Here is a 20,924-nt window from a genome sequence, read left to right on the forward strand (position 1 = left end):
TTTGTATTTTTAGTAGAGACGGAGTTTCACCATGTTGGCCGGGCTAGTCTCAAACTCCTGACCTCAAGTGATCCACCTGCCTCAGCCTCCCAAAATATTGGGATTACAGGTGTGAGCCACTACGCCCAGCCTGACCATGTCTATATTAAACCTCAACAAAACTGTTAAAATGAGAAAATAATTGTCGGGAGAAGATGAGAATATCCAGCAGTCCTGAGGGCCCAGAGTTCCATTTTCCCCATAAATGCCATCATCTGACCCCTCTGGGGATGGTGACCCTGAAACAGTCATGGAGCTGGGCCAGAAACCAGAGCCCTGAATCCCATGCCTGGGATTTGAGCAGTGGTCTCAGAGGCTTCTCAATTTCTAGGGAAATGCGCCCCACATGTCCCACACCAGAGTCCTCAAGCTTGGGAGATGCTTTGGGACAGGAAGACCTCATGGCTCCAGGTACTCAGGACGTTATCTCCCAAAAACCTAATGGGGGAGACCTTCACCCCCAAATCAGATCATCCTAGTGGAGACATTTCTTCAGGCCCTGTAAGACCAACTAATAATAGAATTAATACCAACAGGCTGGTGCAGTGGCCCATACCTATAATCCCAGCACTTTGGGAGTCCAAGTGGGGCAGTTACTTGAGGTCAGGAGTTCGAGACTATCCTGGCCAACATGGTGAAACCCCATGTCTCCACTAAAAATACAAAAATTAGCCAGGCATGGTGGTGGATACGGTAATCCCAGCTACTCAGGAGGCTGAGGCAGGAGAATCCCTTGAACTTGGGAGGCGGAGCTTGCAGTGAGCCGAGGTACACCACTGCGCTCCAACATAGCCTGCTTGACAGAACAAGACTCTCTCTCTCTCTCTGAGAATTATTCTGGCATGGGCGACAGAGCGAGAATCCGTCTCAAAAAAAAAAAAAAAAAAAAGAATTAGTACCAAAAATCATAACTCACAGTGTGGGCAGAAGGAAGTGGATAGACTTCCATTCAGAAGATCCTGGGTTCGAATCCTGGACCCATCCATAAATACACAAGGAAGAAAGGAAGGAATGAATAGTGGACAAATAGGCCTTTCAGCCCATTCCAAAAGACTTTATCATATCCCTTCTTAGATGCCCAAGCCTTGTGTTGCACAAGGCCAGGGCCCCAGAGAGGCCTCAGGCTTCCAAAAGTTTCCAGCCTTATAGGGGAGATAGTGCCTGACACAGACACTCCCACTACTATTACTGCTCACAGCAATAACAGAAGAAATCACAGGCAGGCGAGACACAGGGAAGGGAGCCAAGGGGGAGGGACAAGGATAGAGGAAGGATGCCAGAACCAAAAAGAGAGAGAGGAAGTGGAGTGCAAGAATGGTAGACGGCACGTGGCCAGTGGCTGTTACACACTGTCCAGGGAGGAAGTTGGGCTGAACAACCTAGATAATAAACGGCAGCGGGAGGCTGATTCGCCTTCCCAGATCTTTCCCATTTCTGTCCTGCTTTTCTTTGCATACTCCTGGAGACAGGGAGCTCACTCCTGAGGAAGGAGGTTCAATCTTTCCTGGGCATGGGCCACTGTCCAAAAGTTCCAAGCAAGATGATTTGTCAAGTAGTAGCCCCTATGGGTCAAAGGGCTAAAGGGGCCAGGCGAAGCGGCTCATGCCTGTAATCCCAGCACTTTGGGAGGCCAAGGCAGGAGGATCACTTGAGGTCAGGAGTTCAAGACCAGCCTGGCCAACATGGTGAAACCCCATCTCAGCCGGGCATGGTGGCTCAGGCCTGTAATTCCAGCACTTTGGGAGGCCAAGGCGGGCAGATCACGAGGTCAGGAGATCGAGATCACAGTGAAACTGCGTCTCTACTAAAAATACAAAAAATTAGCCAGGCGCAGTGGCGGGCGCCTGTAGTCCCAGCTACTCGGGAGGCTGAGGCAGGAGAATGGCGTGAACCTGGGACATGGAGCTTGCAGTGAGCCGAGATCACGCCACTACACTTCAGCCTGGGCGACAGAGCGAGACTCCGTCTCTAAAAAAAAAGAAACCCCATCATTAAAATAAAATAAAATAGCTAAAGAGGATTATCTGGGGAGAGAGAGGTACCCATGTGCGCAACACAGGCTGGATCTAGAGTAAGACCCACTTGGGTTCAAACCTGCTCTACCACTTACAGGCCTGGTGACTTCATCCCTCCAAATCTCAGTTTCCTCTCCTTTCCTCTGGAAGTGACCAAAGTAACTGTGCCTACCTCATTGCTTTGTGCTTGTATGTAATGAGCTAATGCAATAAAATGCCTGGCGCACAGGAGGTGCAGAATAAGTGTTGCTCTGTTCCAGGCAGGCCCAGAGTGCTCCGGTTGTGTCCCAAACACACATGTACTTTCTTACCTCTAAAACTTTGCACGTGCTGTAAAGTTCTGCCTCACCTGCTCTTGCCCCGCCACCCACACAAGGCAAACTCCTACACATCCCTTAAAGCCCCACCTACAAGATAGGTTTCTTTTCTCTGTTCAAGCACTGACCTAGAGAGCTGGGAGCATCCATAGGCACCGGGTTCTGATGCGGCCTACTGTCATGTGATGTGAGTTCCTGGAGGGCAGGAGTTCTGACCTACATGCAGCAGGCACACAATCAAAGCTTGTTCAATGAAAAAAAAAATGAATGAATGAATGGTCACTTGGGAGAGGCGGCTCCCAAGCGGACACCCAGGAGTCCGCCAACCCCTTTAGTGCCCGCATCCCCTGCTCTCCACGACCTCAAAGGGCCTGTAGGTGGTCGACAAAAAGGGGCAGGGATGGGGTGGTTCCGGGCGGGGTCTTCAGCCCTTCCGGTGCGGCCCCTTTAAGAGGCGGGGCCTGCGGGGCGGGCGCCGAGAACGTCGGGGCGGCCCGAAGATGGCGGCGGTGGCTGGACCTGGGGCTGCCGCGGCCCCGAGCTCGCTGCTCCTCGTGGTGGGCAGCGAGTTCGGGAGCCCGGGGCTCCTCACCTACGTCCTGGAGGAGCTCGAACGAGGTCGGGCTGGCCCGGGGGCGCGCGGGAGCCCGGGAGGCGGGCGCGTTCGCGCGTCTGGGCCCGGGGCCGGCGGGGTGGGGCGGCGGCGGCGGGGCCCGGGCTCCGGGGCGGGGGTCGCGGGCCTGGGGCTGGGTCCCCTTCACCGTTAGGCGCACGACGCGGGCAAAGGCGGGGTGCCTGTGGGTGCCTGCGGAGGAAGTGGCATCGGGGCCTGGGCTGGGCAGGCTGCCCCGCCCCAACTCCGGGTGAAGATAGGGGAGGGGACACGGGCCTGGGCTTGGGGACCCTTGCAGTTGCACCACGGCTCCGCTTCCCGCCCGACTGGCCCGCCCAGGGAGGAGGGCCTGGGGTCGCTTTGGATCTGCAGGTCTTAGCAGCTTAGAGATTTCCCGGAGGGAGAAGCAGATATGGGGGAGGCTGGGCCTGGAGCCCCGGGGCCCGCTTTCTGTTGCCGCACAAGGAGCTGCTAATTGGGGTGTGGGCGGGTGCGGCCTTCCCTGGGGATTTGGCACCTAGGGAGGTGAGTCATAGGTGCACCTGCCAGGTTCACCTGCAGCCACTTGGCACAGTGGGACTGGCGGGCGTGATGCGCCCGTGGGTGGAGATGGGTGTTCATCCCCTATCCCTCGGAGCATCTGGACCTGCGCGTTTCATTGCGTGTAAATGGGACAGGAACATGCACCTTGGTTCATGTGCTTGAGAAGTGTTTAGTGAGCACCTGCTATGCGCCATGCCTTTGGGCAGTGGGCACAGGGCTATGGCCGGGATGATAGACAGGTTCAGCCCTGCCAACACAGGTCTGGTTTGGGGATGGACCCAAAGCGAGTGAGGAGATGGAACAAGCTTCCAGCTCACATGGTGTCAGGAAGGATCAGAAGGCTCTAAGGGACTGAGAGGACAGTCAGTCTTAGCACACGAAGGTGCTGAGGGGGAAGGGCCCGTGGCCAGTAGGAACAGGTGGGGGCGGCAGGGGGATGGACTTCCAGGCAGGGGGAACAGCTGTTGCAAGGGCGGTTAGTGGAAACGGGTCTGGCAGGGCATAGGAGCAGCGAGGAGGTGGAGATGGAGGAGGTGGAGGCTTTGTTGCTGATGAGTCTTGTCTGTAAAATGATGAGGTATGCTCTGGGTCCCCTGGCTCAGCTGCAGTGAGACCTGAAGGTGTTGGGTACTTCTGAGTCTTCAAGCTGTGAGTGAAGGGAGGAGGCTGGGGCGCTCCCCACCCACGGGGTGCTAATTATTGAAATATTCTGGGAGCTGGGGGGCCCGGCTGAACTCCCGCCTTGATCCCTCCTTCCCACCAGGCATCCGGTCTTGGGATGTCGATCCTGGCGTCTGCAACCTCGATGAACAGCTCAAGGTCTTTGTGTCCCGACACTCTGCCACCTTCTCCAGCATTGTGAAAGGTGAGGCTGGAGTCTCCCCCTGGCTGCTCCCTACCTCTTGTTCATTGGACAAGTGCCAGCCATGTGCCAGGCATGGGGAGGTGGGGTGCAGCTATAAATAACAACAGTAATAATACAGTTGAGACCTTTCAAATGCAAGCCCTGACCCAGTGATAACCCCCTCAGTCCTCAGCAACCCACAGTGCAGGAATTGGTGTTTTTGTCCCTGATTGACAGATGAGGAAACTGGCATTGAAGGGGGAAGAGGCAGGGAGATCTCTGAGGAGGGGGTTTTTTGATGAGAAACTGCTATGACTGGTGTGTCCAGTGGAAGGGAAGGGCCCCAGCCAAGACCCAGCAGTGAACAGAACATCTAGAATGGACTGGGCGCGGTGGCTCACGCCTCTGATCCCAGCACTTTGGGAGGCTACAGCGGGCAGATCACTTGAGGTCAGGAGTTCGAGACTAGCCTGGCCAACATGGAGGAATCCTGTCTCTACTGAAAATACAAAAATAACGGCATGGTGGCAGGCGCCTGTAATCCCAGCTACTCGGGAGGCTGAGGTGGGAGGATCACAAGAACCCGGGAGGCAGAGGTTACAGTGGGCTGAGACTGCGCCACTGCATTCCTGCCTGAGTGACAGAGTGGGAGGGACTCTGTCTCAAAAAAAAAAAAAAAAAAATCTGGAAGGTGGAGGGGGCATTGAGCAGGCCCTGGAAGATGGAGTGTGGGCCCCTTGCAGGCAGGGACTGAATCTGATTCACAGCCACAGGCCTTGGTATACAGTAGGTAGGGAACTGAAAAGGAGTGAGATCAAGAAGGGCCCAGCTCAGCACGAGGCTCCCTTCTGGGGTGACCCAGAGTGAGCAGGGCAGCAGGCGGGCAGGCTTGAGTGTTGCCTGCAGCCGCCCCCTGCTCCTGATGGTCTCTTGAGTCACCTCCCGGCTGCTGCTGGAGAGGAAGGAAGTGTCTGTAGTCTCATTGTCCCAGTGGGTCCTTGTGGCTTCCTGACACTTCATGGGGCAGAAAGTTGAGCTGGAAATCCTGTCTGCTGTGTGTGAGCTTCGTGGCCACTTCCGTTCTTTATGCCTTGATTTCCCCACCTGAATGGGGCAATATCCCTGTGTGGCAAAAAGCGTGCTAAGGCTGGGTGGGGTGGCTCTCGCCTGTAATCCCAGCACTTTGGGAGGTCAAGATGGGAGGATTGTTTGAGGTCAGGAGTTCAAAACCAGCTGGGGCAACATGGTGAAACCCTGTCTCTACTGAAAATACAAAAATGAGCTGGACCTAGTGGTGCACACCTATAGTCCCAGCTACTCAGGAGCCCGAGGAGGGAGGATCACTTTTACCCAGGAGGCAGAGGCTGCAGTGAGCTAAGATTGTGCCACTGCACTTCAGCCTGGGCAACAGAGCGAGACCCTGTCTCAAAAAAATAAAGTTAGGCCTGGCATGGTGGCTCACGCCTATAATCCCAGCACTTTGGAAGGCTGAGGTGGGTGGATCACCTGAGGTCAGGAGTTCGAGACCAGCCTGACCAGTATGGTGAAACCCCGTCTCTACTAAAAATACAAAAATTAGCTGGGTGTGGTGGCAAGCGCCTATAACCCCAGCTGCTTGGGAGACTGAGGTTGGAGAATTGTTTGAACTTGGGAGGCGGAGGTTGCAGTGAGCCGAGATCGTGCCACTATACTTCAGCCGGGGCAATAGAGGAAGATTCTATCTCAAAAAAGAGAGACAGAGGCAGGGAGGGAGGGGAAGAGAGAGGGAGGGAGAGAGAGAAAGGAAAGAAAGAGAAAGCTAAATGTGATAGGGGCGAGAGAGAGAGAGAGAAAGGGAAAAGAAGGAAAGAAAGAAAAGTTAAATGTGATAAGGGCTGGCAACACTGGAGGGTCTCTGCCTCTCCAGACTCAGCCTTGTTCACAGTTCAGTCCTGCCTCAGGGGCCTTGGCTGGTGCTGTACCCTGGTCCGGGTTGGCCCTCACTGGCCCTCCCCTGGCTCTGGCTCCTTGCCACCCCTCTCTCACAGTACTGATGTTTAAAACACATGTGGGCCCTGGGGGACAGAGCAGGGTCAGGATCCTAGAAACAGCCCCACTTCAGCCCTGGCCCTTACGCTGCCCCATCCCTAGCTGAGTCCTGCCTCAGGGCCTTTGCTCCGGATGTACCCTGGTCCACGTTCGCCCTCATTGGCCCTCCTCGAGCTCTGGCTCTCTGTCTGAAAAATAAATGTGGCCGGACGGGTGCAGTGGGTCACGTCTGTAATCCCAGCACTTTGGGAGGCCGAGGCAGGCGGATCACCTGAGGTCAGGAGTTTGAGACCAGCCTGACCCACATGTTAAAACCCCATCTCTACTAAAAATTCAAAAAATTAATGGGGCGTGGTGGCGTGTGCCTGTAATCCCAGCCACTTGGGAGGCTGAGGCAGGAGAATTGCTTGAACCCAGGAGGCGGAGGTTGCAGTGAGCCCAGGTTGCACTGTTGCACTCCAGCCTGGGCAACAAGAGCAAAACTCCATTTCAAAAAAAAAAAAAAGAAAGAAAAAGGCCAGGCACAGTGGCTCATGCCTGTAATCCCAGCACTTTGGGAGGCCGAGGCGGGCGGATCACGAGGTCAGGAGATGGAGACTATCCTGGCTAACAGGGTGAAACCCCGTCTCTACTAAAAATACAAAAAATTAGCCGGGTGTGGTGGTGGGTGCCTGTAGTCCCAGCTACTCGGGAGGCTGAGGCAGGAGAATGGCGTGAACCCAGGAGGAGGAGCGGAGCTTGCAGTGAGCAGAGATTGCGCCTCTGCACTCCAGCCTGGCAACAGCGAAACTCCATCTGAAAAAAGAAAAAATGGTGGCATCACTCACAGGGGCGACAGCTGCAAACCAGGCCCTGCGCACGATGGGGCCCTCTGGTTACTGCCTCTCTTAGGCCAGCCGGGGTGGTTTGAGTTTCTCTTTCTTGCCTGGTCCTGCCCTGCTGCTCTGCCGTGCGCCTGTTAATCTCCATATGATCCCTGGGTGGGTTCCCAGAGGGGTTCGTGTTCCCTGAGAGTCACACGGCGGGGGCAGGATTTGACTCCAGGACGGCCTGATTCCCCCACAGGCCAGCGGAGCCTGCACCACCGTGGAGACAACCTGGAGACCCTGGTCCTCCTGAACCCATCAGACAAGTCCCTGTGTGATGAGGTAGGGAATGGCTGACGTCCTGGAGGGGGCGGGCTGCTGGGACCCGTGCCTTCTCTGTCTTCCTGTCTCGTGTCCTTGTCTTCATGCTGCCCCAGATCCTCTCAAGACACCCGGCACCACACTTCTTCGCCCACGAAGCCTTCCCTGTGGCTCCAGCCTCCGCTTCTTCCCTCCTCTGGGGTGGGAGCAGAAAAGCCTGGAGTTTGGGAGGGAGGGGAGGGTAAGCACTCCCAGCTCAGGGCCCAGGACAGCGTGGGTCTGGAGGTGGGAAGGCCAGAGCAGCCTGAGGTTTGCGTCCTGTGGGTTTCCTCCAGCTAGGCCCCAGGAGTTGTCTGAATTGATTCACTAATATTAACCGGCTTGTGGCCATCTGTACTCTACCAATTATATGTCCAGAAGATGAACCAGACAGAGCCCTGGGGCATCCCACTACAGACCTTCTTACAGGTTGATTCCTTGGATCAACTTTTCCCTTTCATTCCCTTGAGGGGCTCTCAGTCTTTAGGCGACAGAGCGAGACACAGACACCCCCAGCCCTGTGGCATCAGGGCTGGGCTGGAGGGAGAGGTGTACTAGAGAGAGCCCAGAAAGGGCAGAGAGTGCCTTCAGGAGGAAGGGACATCAGAGTTGGGCTTTATAGGATGAATAGGAGTTTGCTAGGGTTGCTTCAGGGCCCAGCAGGAGACCTGGAGACTGCCCTCATAGCTAGTTGAGCACTGGGCTGGTCGTGGGGTGAGGACAGGAGAGGGGTGGTTTATGTATCCACTCGAGGCTACCCCAAAGAGGACTGCTGGATACGTCACTGCACAGAATGGGGCCTTTAGTGTTCACCCCCTCCCTCAGCTCCGGAACCTTCTGTTGGACCCTGCCTCTCACAAGCTACTTGTGTTCGCTGGGCCCTGCCTGGAGGAGACAGGGGAGCTGCTGCTACAGACAGGGGGCTTCTCACCTCACCACTTCCTCCAGGTCCTGAAGGACAGAGAGGTAAGCCACCCCTTTGCCATCCCCTGCTTCCCCAGCTCTGAATCCTGGCTTGTGTGCATCAGGCTGTGTGGCATCAGTGACCTGCTGTTTTCCATGTCCTGGTCTCCCCCTCCTCTGTAGGATGGCAGTGGTGACACGTGCCTCCTGGCTGTCCGGGGTCAGTCCTATTGCCCACGAAAGGGTGTGGTGTGAGCTGGGTTTGTAGGTCAGCAGATGTCCCAAAGTCCTGATGTGAGATGGAGCCAAATGAGTCCTTCCTGGTGCCCACAGTCTGGGTAGGACACATGGGCAAAATGGCAAACCTCATTTTCACATTGTAGTAGGGCACTTAAAAGTGGTGAGAAAAGGTTCAGTAGATAGAGGTGGGACGTGGAGAGTCTCCTTGGAGGGAGCTGTGCCCTGGGAAGAGAGAACGGTGAGTGTAAAGGCCCTGGGGCAGGGAAGCATTTGAAGGGGAGGGAGAGACAGGAGGTGAGGCCAGATCAAAGAGCTTCCTGGCGCTGGAGAGGGTTGGGTTTTGGTGGGAGGGTCCTGAGGAGCAGGCCTGGGGGCAAGGATGAGGGTGTCCTCGCCCAGTTTTCCCACTGGGCTAGGTGTTGCCTGGCTCTAGGTGGGCCCTTACCTCTCCCCCTCCATACAGATCCGGGACATCCTGGCCACCACGCCCCCACCTGTGCAGCCGCCCGTACTCACCATCACCTGCCCCACATTCGGTGACTGGGCCCAGCTGGCACCCGCTGTGCCCAGCCTTCAGGGGGCGCTCCGGCTCCAGTTGCGGCTGAACCCCCCGGCGCAGCTGCCCAACTCCGAGGGCCTGTGCGAATTCCTGGAGTACGTGGCTGAGTCTCTGGAGCCGCCGTCCCCCTTCGAGCTGCTGGAGCCCCCGACCTCCGGGGGCTTCCTCAGGCTGGGCCGGCCCTGCTGCTACATCTTCCCCGGAGGCCTCGGGGATGCTGCCTTCTTCGCCGTCAATGGCTTCACTGTACTGGTCAACGGTGGCTCAAACCCCAAGTCCAGTTTCTGGAAGCTGGTGCGGCACCTGGACCGCGTGGATGCCGTGCTGGTGACCCACCCTGGCGCCGACAGCCTCCCCGGCCTCAACAGCCTGCTGCGGCGCAAACTGGCGGAGCGCTCCGAGGTGGCTGCTGGTGGGGGCTCTTGGGACGACAGGCTGCGCAGGCTCATCTCCCCCAACCTGGGGGTCGTGTTCTTCAACGCCTGCGAGGCCGCGTCGCGGCTGGCACGCGGCGAGGACGAGGCGGAGCTGGCGCTGAGCCTCCTGGCACAGCTGGGCATCACGCCCCTGCCACTCAGCCGCGGCCCCGTGCCAGCCAAGCCCACCGTGCTCTTCGAGAAGATGGGCGTGGGCCGGCTGGACATGTATGTGCTGCACCCGCCCTCTGCCGGCGCCGAGCGCACGCTGGCCTCTGTGTGCGCCCTGCTGGTGTGGCACCCTGCGGGCCCCGGCGAGAAGGTGGTGCGCGTGCTGTTCCCCGGCTGCACCCCGCCCGCCTGCCTCCTGGACGGCCTGGTCCGCCTGCAGCACTTGAGGTTCCTGCGAGAGCCCGTGGTGACGCCCCAGGACCTGGAGGGGCCGCGACGAGCCGAGAGCAGAGAGAGCGTGGGCTCCCGGGACAGCTCTAAGAGAGAGGGCCTGCTGGCCACCCACCCTAGACCTGGCCAGGAGCGCCCTGGGGTGGCCCGCAAGGAGCCAGCACGGGCTGAGGCCCCGGGCAAGACCGAAAAAGAAGCCAGGACCCCCCGGGAGTTGAAGAAAGACCCCAAACCGAGTGTCTCCCGGACCCAGCCGCGGGAGGTGCGCCGGGCGGCCTCTTCTGTGCCCAACCTCAAGAAGACGAGTGCCCAGGCGGCACCCAAGCCCCGCAAAGCACCCAGCACAGCGCCCAGCACATCCCACTCTGGCTTCCCGCCGGTGGCAAATGGACCCCGCAGCCCGCCCAGCCTCCGATGTGGAGAAGCCAGCCCCCCCAGTGTGGCCTGCGGCTCCCCGGCCTCTCAGCTGGTGGCCACGCCCAGCCTGGAGCTGGGTCCGATCCCAGCCGGGGAGGAGAAGGCGCTGGAGCTGCCTTTGGCCGCCAGCTCAATCCCAAGGCCACGCACACCCTCCCCTGAGTCCCGTCGGAGCCCTGCAGAGGGCAGCGAGCGGCTGTCACTGAGCCCACTGCGGGGCGGGGAGGCCGGGCCAGACGCCTCACCCACAGTGACCACGCCCACGGTGACCACGCCCTCACTGCCTGCAGAGGTGGGCTCCCCGCACTCGACTGAGGTGGACGAGTCCCTGTCCGTGTCCTTTGAGCAGGTGCTGCCGCCATCTGCCCCCACCAGTGAGGCTGGGCTGAGCCTCCCGCTGCGTGGCCCCCGGGCGCGGCGCTCGGCCTCCCCACACGATGTGGACCTGTGCCTGGTGTCACCCTGTGAATTTGAGCATCGCAAGGCGGTGCCCATGGCACCAGCACCTGCGTCCCCCGGCAGCTCGAATGACAGCAGTGCCCGGTCACAGGAGCGGGCAGGTGGGCTGGGGGCCGAGGAGACGCCACCCACATCGGTCAGCGAGTCTCTGCCCACCCTGTCTGACTCGGATCCCGTGCCCTTGGCCCCCGGTGCGGCAGACTCAGACGACGACACAGAGGGCTTCAGAGTCCCTTGCCACGACCCTTTGCCTGACCCCCTCAAGGTCCCCCCGCCACTGCCTGACCCATCCAGCATCTGCATGGTGGACCCCGAGATGCTGCCCCCCAAGACAGCACGGCAGACGGAGAATGTCAGCCGCACCCGGAAGCCCCTGGCACGCCCCAACTCACGTGCTGCTGCCCCCAAAGCCACTCCAGTGGCTGCTGCCAAAACCAAAGGGCTTGCTGGCGGGGACCGTGCCAGCCGACCACTCAGTGCCCGGAGTGAGCCCAGTGAGAAGGGAGGCCGGGCACCCCTGTCCAGAAAGTCCTCAACCCCCAAGACTGCCACTCGAGGCCTGTCTGGTGAGTACTGGAGCTGGGGCGCTGGGCTGGGTTAGCAGCTGCTTAGGCTGGAGAGAGCATAGCTCGTCCTCCTGTTTTTACTTTTTCAGTTTTTTTAAAAGAGATGGTCTCACTCTGTCTTCCAGCTGGAGTGCAGTGGTGCGATCACAGCTCATTGCAGCCTCGAACAATGGGGCTCAAGCCACCCTCCCACCTCAGCCACTCCAGTAGGTAGGACTACTGGCACGGCCACCACACCTGCCTAATTTTAAAATTTTTGGTAGAGATAGGGTCTTACTATGTTGCCCAGGCTGATTTCAAACTCCTAGCCTCAAGCTATGTGCCCACCTCAGCCTCCCAAAGTGCTGGGATGACTGGTGTGAGCCACGGTGCCCTGCCAGTTCTCCTGGTTTTTTTTTTTTTTTTTTTTTTTTTTTGAGACAGAGTTTCTTTCTTGTTGCCCAGCCTAGAGTGCAATGGCATGATCTTGGCTGACTGCAACCTCTGCCTCCCGGGTTCAAACAATTCTCCTGCCTCAGCCTCCCGAGTAGGTAGGATTACAGGTGCCTGCCACCACGCCTGGCTAATTTTTGCATTTTTAGTAGAGTCAAGGTTTCACCATGTTGGCCAGGCTGGTCTCGAACTCCAGACCTCAGGTGATCTGCCTGTCTTGGCCTCCCAAAGTGCTGGGATTACAGGCGTGAGCCACCACACCCAGTCAAGTCCTCTTGTTCGTAATTACTGTGTGATCTCAGCCGTGCCCACCCTCTCTGGGGCTCAGTTTCTCCTGTGAAATGGAAACTGACCTCAGTGTTGAAGCACTTGCCATTCTGAGGTGCCTGGACAGGTGAGCACGTATGCCAACTGTGGGTTTCTAGAAGCCACAATAAGTAAAATGAAACAGTTGAAAATTTAAATAGCATATTTTATGTAACTGATTGGTTAGGAGGACCCGGCCTATGGTTGCACTCATAGCAGAGCAAAATCAGCAAAGAGAAAAGGCATATAGGGTGAAGTTCAAAGGAGACCAGGCAGAAGCTTCCAGAATCCTCTCCCAGTGGGGCTGCACACCACAGGCTTCATTTCTCTAGTAGCAAGTTGTAACAATGTGTCCTTCATGGAAGCTCATTAGAGACAGCATGTCCAAGTTCCTATTGGGCCATTACATAGGCATCCTCTGCCTGGCACACACACTCTAGACTCCCCAAAAAGGAGAAATCAGGTGAGTGGTCCAGTCCAGGCACAGGGAGCCCCTCTCAGACAGGGAGTGGTGGGAACCCTCCTCCTAAAATCCAGATTCCCAGAGACGAGCCAAAGGCTCACATTTTAAGCAGGCCTTGCCAGGGGGAGGGTCTCTGGCCTGCTGTGCTGTTTTTTCTTTGTTTTGTTTTTTTTTCTGAGACAGAGTCTCACTCTGTCATCCAGGCTGGAGTGCAGTGGTGCAAACATGGCTTACTGCAGCCTCGACCTCCCGGGTTCAAGCAACCCCCCCACCTCAACCTCTCAAACAGCTGGGACCACGGACACACACCATACTGCCCAGCTAATTTTTTTTTTTTTTTTTTGAGATGGTGGCTCGCTCTGTTACCAGGCTGGAGTGCAGTGGTGCGATCTGAGCTCACTGCAACCTCCACCTCCCGGGGTCAAGCAATTTTCCTACCTCAGCCTCCTAAGTAGCTGAGATTACAGGCACGTGCCACCATGCCCATCTAATTTTTGTATTTTTAGTAGAGACGAGGTTTCACCATGCTGGTCAGGCTGGTCTCGAACTCCTGACCTTGTGATCTGCCTGCCTCTGCCTCCCAAAGTACTGGGATTACAGGCGTAAGCCACTGTGCCCAGCCTACGCCCAGCTAATTTTTAAAATTTTCAGCAGCACTGGGGTCTCACTATGTTGCCCTGGCTGGTCTTGAACTCCTGAGCTCAAATGATCCTTTGGCCTCGGCCTCCCAAAGTGCTGGGATTATAGGCATAAGCCACCACACCCGCCTCAATGTTTAATTTTGGATGAACTGCCAGACTCTTTTCCACAGCGCTGCTTGACGCTAGCCAGTCTAATGGGTGGGGTCTCGTTGTGGTTTTGATTTCCATGTCCCTAATGATTAGTGATGTTGAGCATCTTTTCATATGCCTATTGGCCATTTGTCTGTCTTCTTTGGAGAAATGTCTATTCAATTCCTTTGCTCATTTTTAAATTTTATTTTACTTTTTAGAGACAGGGTCTCGGTCTGTTACCCATGCTGGAGTGTAGTGCAAACACAGCTCATTATAGCCTCAACTTCCTGGGCTCAGGTGATCCTCCCAGCTCAGCCTCCCAAGTAGCTGGGACTACACAGGTGCATGCCATCGTGCCTGGCTAATTTGTTAATGTTTTATAGAGACGGAGTCTCATGGTGTTGCCCAGGCTGATCTTGAACTCCCAGCCTCAAGCAATCCTCTCGCCTTGGCCTCCCAAAGTGTTGGGATTACAGGCATGAGCCACCACACCTAGCCCCCTTTGCCCGTTGTTTAAATTGAGTTGTTTTCCGTTGCTGAGTTTTAGGAGTTTTTTAAATCATTCTGGACATTAGTCCTTTAGCAGATATATTGCCTGCGAATATTTCCTCCCATTCTGTGAGCTGCCTTTTTATTCTTTTGATAGTGCCCTTTGATGCACAAAAGTTTTAAATTCTCATGAAGTCCATTTTATCTATTTTTTTCTTTTGTTGTCTGCACTTTTGATATCAGACCCAATAAATGATTGCCACATCCATTTTTTTTCTTTTTTTCTTTCTTTTTTTTTTTTTTTTCTTCAGATGAGTCTCGCTCTGTTGCCCAGGCTGGAGTGTGGGAGCACTATCTTGGCTCACTGCAACCTCTGCCTCCCGGGTTCAAGCGATTCTCCTGCCTCAGCCTTCCTGAGTAACTGTGATTACAGGCACCCACCACCACACCTGGCTAATTTTTTTGTGTTTTTAATAGACATGGGGTTTTACCATGTTGGCCAGGCTGGTTTCAAACTCCTGACCTCAAGTGATCTGTCTGCCTGGGCCTCCCAAAGTACTAAGATTATAGACGTGAGCCACCGTGCCTGGTCAAATCCAACACTGAGAAGCTTCTACCCCATGTTTTCTTCTAGGAGTTTTAAGTTTTCTGTTTCACATTTAGGTCCATTTGGAGGTAACTTTTGTATGTGGTGAAAAGATCCAATGTCATTCTCTTGCATGTGGAGGCCTAGCTTTCCCAGCACCATTTGTTGAAAAGACTGTCCTTTCCCCACTGAATGTTTGGAACGCTTGTTGAAGATCATTTGACCATACATGTGATGATTTATTTCTGGACCTCTATTCTATTCCATTGGTCTATATGTCTGTCCTTATGCCAGTGCCACACTGTTTTGATTACTGTAGCTTTGTAGTAAGTTTTGAAATCCAGAAGTGTGAGTCCTCTATCTTGATTCTTCTATTTCATGATTGTTTAATTTCCTTTTCACATTGTTCATTGTTCACATATAGAAATTCAACTATGTTTTGCCTGTGGGCTTTGTATCTTGCTTCTTTGCTGAATTCACTTTTTTTTTTTTTTTTTTTTTTTTTTTGAGACGGAGTCTCGCTCTGTCGCCCAGGCTGGAGTGCAGTGGCGCAATCTCGGCTCACTGCAAGCTCCTCCTCCCGGGTTCACGCCATTCTCCTGCCTCAGCCTCTCCGAGTAGCTGGGACTACAGGCGCCCGCCACCACGCCCGGCTAATTTTTTGTATTTTTAGTAGAGACGGGGTTTCACCGTGGTCTCGATCTCCTGACCTCGTGATCCGCCTGCCTTGGCCTCCCAAAGTGCTGGGATTACAAGCGTGAGCCACCACACCCGGCACTGAATTCACTTATTATTATTTTTTGAGATGGAGTCTCACTCTGTCGCCCAGGCTGGAGTGCAGTGGCACAATCTGAGCTCACTGCAACCTCCACCTCCCGGGTTCAAGCAATTCTCCTGCCTCTGCCTCCCGAGTAGCTGGGATTACAGGCGCCTGCCACCACGCCCAGCTAGTTTTTGTATTTTTAGTAAGAGACAGGGTTTCGCCATGTTGGCTAGGCTGGTCTTGAACTCCTGACCTCAAGTGATCTGCCTGCCTCAGCCTCCCAAAGTGCTGGGATTACAGGCGTGAGCCACTGCACCAGGCCTGATTTTTTACATTATTGTTCATAAAGTCTGTTGAACTGGCATTTTCTTGTAGAATTAAATATCTGTGCCTGGCTTTGGTATTAAGACAATTCTGGTCTTATAAAATGAGTTAGGAAGTGTTCCTTCCTCTTCAGTTCCTTGGAAAAGTTTGAGAAAGGCTGATGTTAGCTCTCTAAATGTTTGGTGGCTTCCCCAGGGCTTTTCTTTGTTGAGAGGTTGTAAGTTACTGATTCATTCTCCTTGCTAGCTACAGGTATATGCTGATTTTCTATTTTTTTTGTGATTGTGTCTTGGTAATTTTTGTGTTTCTAGGAATGCGTCCATTTCGGTTGAGGGTATGCATTTGTTGGTGTACAGACGGGGTAGTACTCTTACCCCCTGAGCTGGGCAGCAGCTGTGATTGTAAGATGCAGGGTCTGGCAGGCTTCTTGTGCCCGAGACCCAGCCATATCCTTTCATTCCATTGATCATTCACTTGCCCAGGGCTGGTGGCCTTGTCCCCTTTGGCTCTAAGGTCAGGGTTTGGACAAGGCCTGCAGAGCTTCTGTCTCATCGCCATCCAGCACTCTGCACTGATCTTGGGCCCGCCTCTCAAGGCTCTGTCCACCCACCCTGGCTCCCCATCACCCTTGGGGCAGGGATTCTGTCTGTCTTGGTCACAGTCCTGTTTCGGGGCCTGGTGCCCAGGAGGTTCTGTTAAATACCCCTTGAGCAAGTGAACCAGACAAATGCTGCAGAAGCAGCAGAGTGGTCCAGGCGCTGGCTGCTTTCAGGGCTCAAACTCTTCAACCCTCTTCCAGGAAGCATTCCCTGATTGCCACCCACTCACCCCCCAGCCCTGGGGATGTCTATGTCCAGGGACTGGCTGGGGATGAGTCAGGCTCTTGGCACAGAGGGGTGGCTGGTGGTGTTTGTAGAGTGAGTGAAGAGTCATTGGAGTCAAGGCATGGTGACATGCACCTGTAGTCCCAGCTACTTGGAAGGCTGAGGCAGGAGGATCACTTGAGCCCAGGAGTTTGCGGCGAGCCTGGGCAGCATGGCGAGACCCCATTTCTTAAAATAAGATTCACTGGAGTCATGACTGCACCAGGGCTCCCCAGAAACCTCTGAGTTCAGGCCTCCTGCTGAGGAGGGAGCTGCTCTGAGTGGTGCAGGTTGAACTTGGAGCCTCCGCCCCTCCGCAGCCCCAGGAGCTCATCCCAGCCTCCCCATCCGCCCGCCCTCAGGGTCAGCCATCAGCCGGTCCGGGGCGTCGGCCACCGCACCCAAGTCCCCAGTCTACCTGGACCTGGCCTACCTGCCCAGCGGGAGCAGCGCCCACCTGGTGGATGAGGAGTTCTTCCAGCGCGTGCGTGCACTCTGCTACGTCATCAGTGGCCAGGACCAGCGCAAGGAGGAGGGCATGCGGGCTGTCCTGGACGCGCTACTGGCCAGCAAGCAGCATTGGGACCGTGACCTGCAGGTGCGTGTCACCCCAGGGTGTCTGGTGGTAAGCGTAGTTAGCACAGGTGGGTAAAACCACCCTTGACCCTCAGAGACTAAGCTATGTCCCCCAGGCCACACGGGAATGGGGGCGAACATGGGAGTCTCACATGGCTCAGCCCTTAGGGGTCTCTTCAGACTCTGATTCTGTCGTGTCACCGTTGTCATCGGCTGTGCTGGAAGCCTGGGGGAGGATGCAGGGCCTCGTGAAGCCTCATGGTTCTATCCCTTCCCCAGACACCTTGTCACTTAGCCATTGTTCCGCTGTGAGAATTAGTCGGGATGGAATAGGTGGGCTGGGTGGTATCTGTGCGGCTGAGAACCCTTCCCCATGGCTGCATGAAGCTGAGAGACTGAAACCAAGCCCTGCAGGGCGAGGCATGTGTGGGCAGAGGGAGGACCGCCTCACACCGCGGCCCCTGCCCTCTCACAGCTGCTGGGCTGGCTTCAAAGGAACGTCCCTGTAGGGTGCACAGCCCAGGCAAAGGCCCAGAGGTAGGAAAGAGGTTGGTGTGTTCAAGGAGCTCGGGGAGATCCAAGTGAGTAGAGAGGGGTCTCAGGCCAAGGAAGGCCTTGCAGAGGAGGAGCTCCATCTCCTGTGTGCTGAGAAGGCTCTTTGGGTGCTGGTTGGGAGGAGCAGGGACCTCACAGGCGGGCTGACCACCCATTGCATACCTCAAGGTGGAGCACACAAGATCAGGGAAAAGCCTGGAGGGGTCTCAAATGCCAGGAAAGGAAGGCGACTTGGGCCCCAGACCAGAAGGGCAGGGGGCAACCCTCACTGGTGGTCCACCCTCCCCCACACCCCCCCCCCCCGACCTGCAGGTGACCCTGATCCCCACCTTCGACTCAGTGGCCATGCATACGTGGTACGCAGAGACGCACGCCAGGCACCAGGCGCTGGGCATCACGGTGTTGGGCAGCAACAGCATGGTGTCCATGCAGGATGACGCCTTCCCGGCCTGCAAGGTGGAGTTTTAGCCCCGTCGCCGACACGCCCCCCACTCAGCCCAGCCCGCCCTGTCCCTAGATTCAGCCACATCAGAAATAAACCGTGACTACACTTGGCTGTGGCCTCTCTTCTTTCTGTGATGGGAGACTTGGCATGTACCTCCTGGTCCTGTGGGTGGGGACAGCTTCCATGAAATCCCCAGCGACCCTGTGGTCAGGCCCACTCTGGCCTCTATGTTGCAGATGGGAGAAACGCAGGCTTCGCCGGGCCTGGTTTGGGGAAGGAAGTGCCTCTCAGAGTTAATGACCGCTGGCCGGTGGAGCACCTGACTGTGGCCTCCACACCGACCCAGCAAGTGTGAGGGGCCCAAGTTATAGGTGCGAAGTAGCTACCTGACTACCTGTCACACAAACCAGTTGGTAGCAGGGGGAGATTTAATACTCGTCTCTGCTCCAAAGCCATCAAACAAAAGCTATCCTGCTGTCCTGTCCCTAGAGGAGATGGATGCCTGTTCCAGAAAGTCTTACTCTGCAGGAAGGACTTACAGAGGAATCTGAAACCCAGAGATTACAGAACATCCACTTCTGACTAGTGCACTCTGACCCCTCTGCACAAATACAAGCACTTAGGTTTACTATTAGATACAATGTCGTCTGTACTGGGTTGAATGGCAGCCAGCCCCCAAAACACATTCAACTCCTGACCCCTGACACCTGTGAATGTAATGTTACTTTGAAAAAGGATCCTGGCAGATACAGTTTTATTATTTTTTGAGATGGAGTCTTGCTCTGTCACCCAGGCTGGAGTGCAGCGGGGCGATCTTGGCTCACTGCAACCCCCGCCTCCTAGATTCAAGTGATTCTTGTGCCTCAGCCTCTCTAGTAGCTAGGATTACAGGTGCCCGCCACCACGCCCGGCTGATTTTTGTATTTTTAGCAGAGAGGGGGTTTCACCATGTTGGCCAGGCTGGTTTTGAACTCCTGACCTCAGGCGACCCATGCACCTCGGCTTCCCAAAGTGCTGAAAATACAGGCATGAGCCACGGCACCCAGCCTTTGCTCAACGAAGAAGCTCAAGAGATCACCCTGGATTGTCCAAACAGGCTCCGCATCTAGTGACGTGGGTTCCTCTAAGAGACAAAAGGTGGTTGGGCACGGTGGCTCTTGCCTGGAATCCCAGCATTTTGGGAGGCCAAGGCAGGCGGATCACTTGAGCGCAGGAGTTCAAGACCAGCCTGGGAAACATGGCAAGACCCCATCTCTACTAAAAATTCAAAAATTAGCTGGGCATGGTGGCGTACACTATAGTCCCAGCTACTCCAGAGGCTGAGGTGGGAAGATCGCTTGAGCCTGGGAGGTGGAGGTTGCAGTGAGCCAAGATCGAACCACTGCCCTCCAGCTTGGGTAACAGAGTAATATCCTGTCTCAAAAAAAAAACACAAGGCCATGTGAGGACAGAGGCAGAAATTGGAGTGATGTGGCCACAAGCCAGGGAATGGCAGGAGCCACCAGCCACTGCTAGAGGCAAGGAAGCTTCCTCCCCTAAGCCACTGTGGGGAGCATGGCTCTGCTGACCTGATTTTTGGACTTCGGATCCCCAGGACAGTGAGGGAAGAAATTCCTGTTTGAAGGTACCTGGTCTGTGGTTGTTAGTTATGGCAGCCACAGGAAACTAGTATGGCATCCATCACACATCCTAAGTGGGTCAGCAAAACTGCCTGCTCTCTGGAAACGGCTGCCAGAATCACTTTTGTGGCTCTGTGAGATTTTGTGGACTTCTTCCTCTGGTGGTGTCATCAGTGTCTCCGTCAGCTCGGGCTGTCATAATAAAATACCACAGACTGGCCGGGCGCGGTGGCTCACGCCTGTAATCCCAGCACTTTAGGAAGCCAAGGTGGGCGGATCACTTGAGGCCAGGAGTTCGAGACCAGCCAGGCTAACATGGTGAAACTCCATCTCTACTAAAAATACCAAAATTAGCCGATTGTGGTGGTGCGTGCCTGTAATCCCAGCTACTCGGGAGGCTGAGGTAGGAGAATCACTTGAACCCAGGAGCTGGAGGTTGCAGTGAGCTGAGATCGCACCACTGCACTCCAGCCTGGGCTACAGAGCGAGGCACTTTGGGATTGAGCCACCATGCCTGGCAACTTTTTTGTAGACAGAGTCTTGCTATGTTTCCCAGGCTGGTCTTGAACTCCTAGGCTTAAGCAGTCTTCCCACCTTGACCTCCCAAAACGCTGGATGACAGGTATGAGCCACTGCACCCAGCTCTGACATTTCTTTCTCATGGTTCTGGAGGCTGGGGAGTCCAAGGTGAAGCTACTGGCCAACTTGGGTTCAGGTGAGGGCTGTCTTCCTGGCTTGCAGACAGCCGCCTTCTTGCTGTGTCTTCACCTAATAGAGAGAGAGAGAGACAGAGAGAGAAAGAAACAAGCTCTGCTGTGTCCCTCCCCATAAGGGCTCTAATCCCATCACAAGGACCCCACCCTCATGACCTCATCTAACCCTAATCACCTCCCAAAGGCCCCAACTCCTAATAGCATCCCATTGAGGGGGTGGGGCTTCAAAATAGAAATCTGGGGGAGACAGAAGTATTGAGTTCGTAACACTCAGGATTCAAGACTTGTGTAAGGCCAATGAACAGCATGCAGATCTTTACAAAGGATTAGTTATGAGGAGTTTGAGTGGGAACCTCTGACCATCTTCATGGGGTCTGTTTATTTGTTTGTTTTGAGATGTAGTTCCATTCTCGTCACCCAGGCTGGAGTACAGTGGTGCAATCTTGGCTGACTGCAACCTCTGCTGACTGCAACCTCTGCCTTCCGAGTT

At 55.4% G+C, this 20,924-nt stretch overlaps 1 protein-coding gene across 1 annotated transcript; it reads left to right on the forward strand.

Moving 5' to 3' along the window:
• Positions 1 to 2,862: 2,862 nt before the first annotated feature.
• Positions 2,863 to 18,207, forward strand: MAP1S (microtubule associated protein 1S). The gene is made up of 7 exons (XM_058424598.1): positions 2,863 to 2,989; positions 4,291 to 4,392; positions 7,465 to 7,547; positions 8,391 to 8,531; positions 9,172 to 11,527; positions 16,889 to 17,118; positions 17,964 to 18,207. The coding sequence occupies exons 1-7, from the start codon at positions 2,872 to 2,874 to the stop codon at positions 18,123 to 18,125; spliced, it is 3,192 nt and encodes a 1,063-aa protein (XP_058280581.1). The 5' UTR covers positions 2,863 to 2,871; the 3' UTR covers positions 18,126 to 18,207.
• The last annotated feature ends 2,717 nt before the right edge of the window (positions 18,208 to 20,924 follow it).

Source organism: Hylobates moloch, unplaced genomic scaffold, assembly GCF_009828535.3.
Source record: "Hylobates moloch isolate HMO894 unplaced genomic scaffold, HMol_V3 SCAFFOLD_12, whole genome shotgun sequence".
NCBI classification, from domain to species: Eukaryota; Metazoa; Chordata; class Mammalia; order Primates; family Hylobatidae; genus Hylobates; species Hylobates moloch.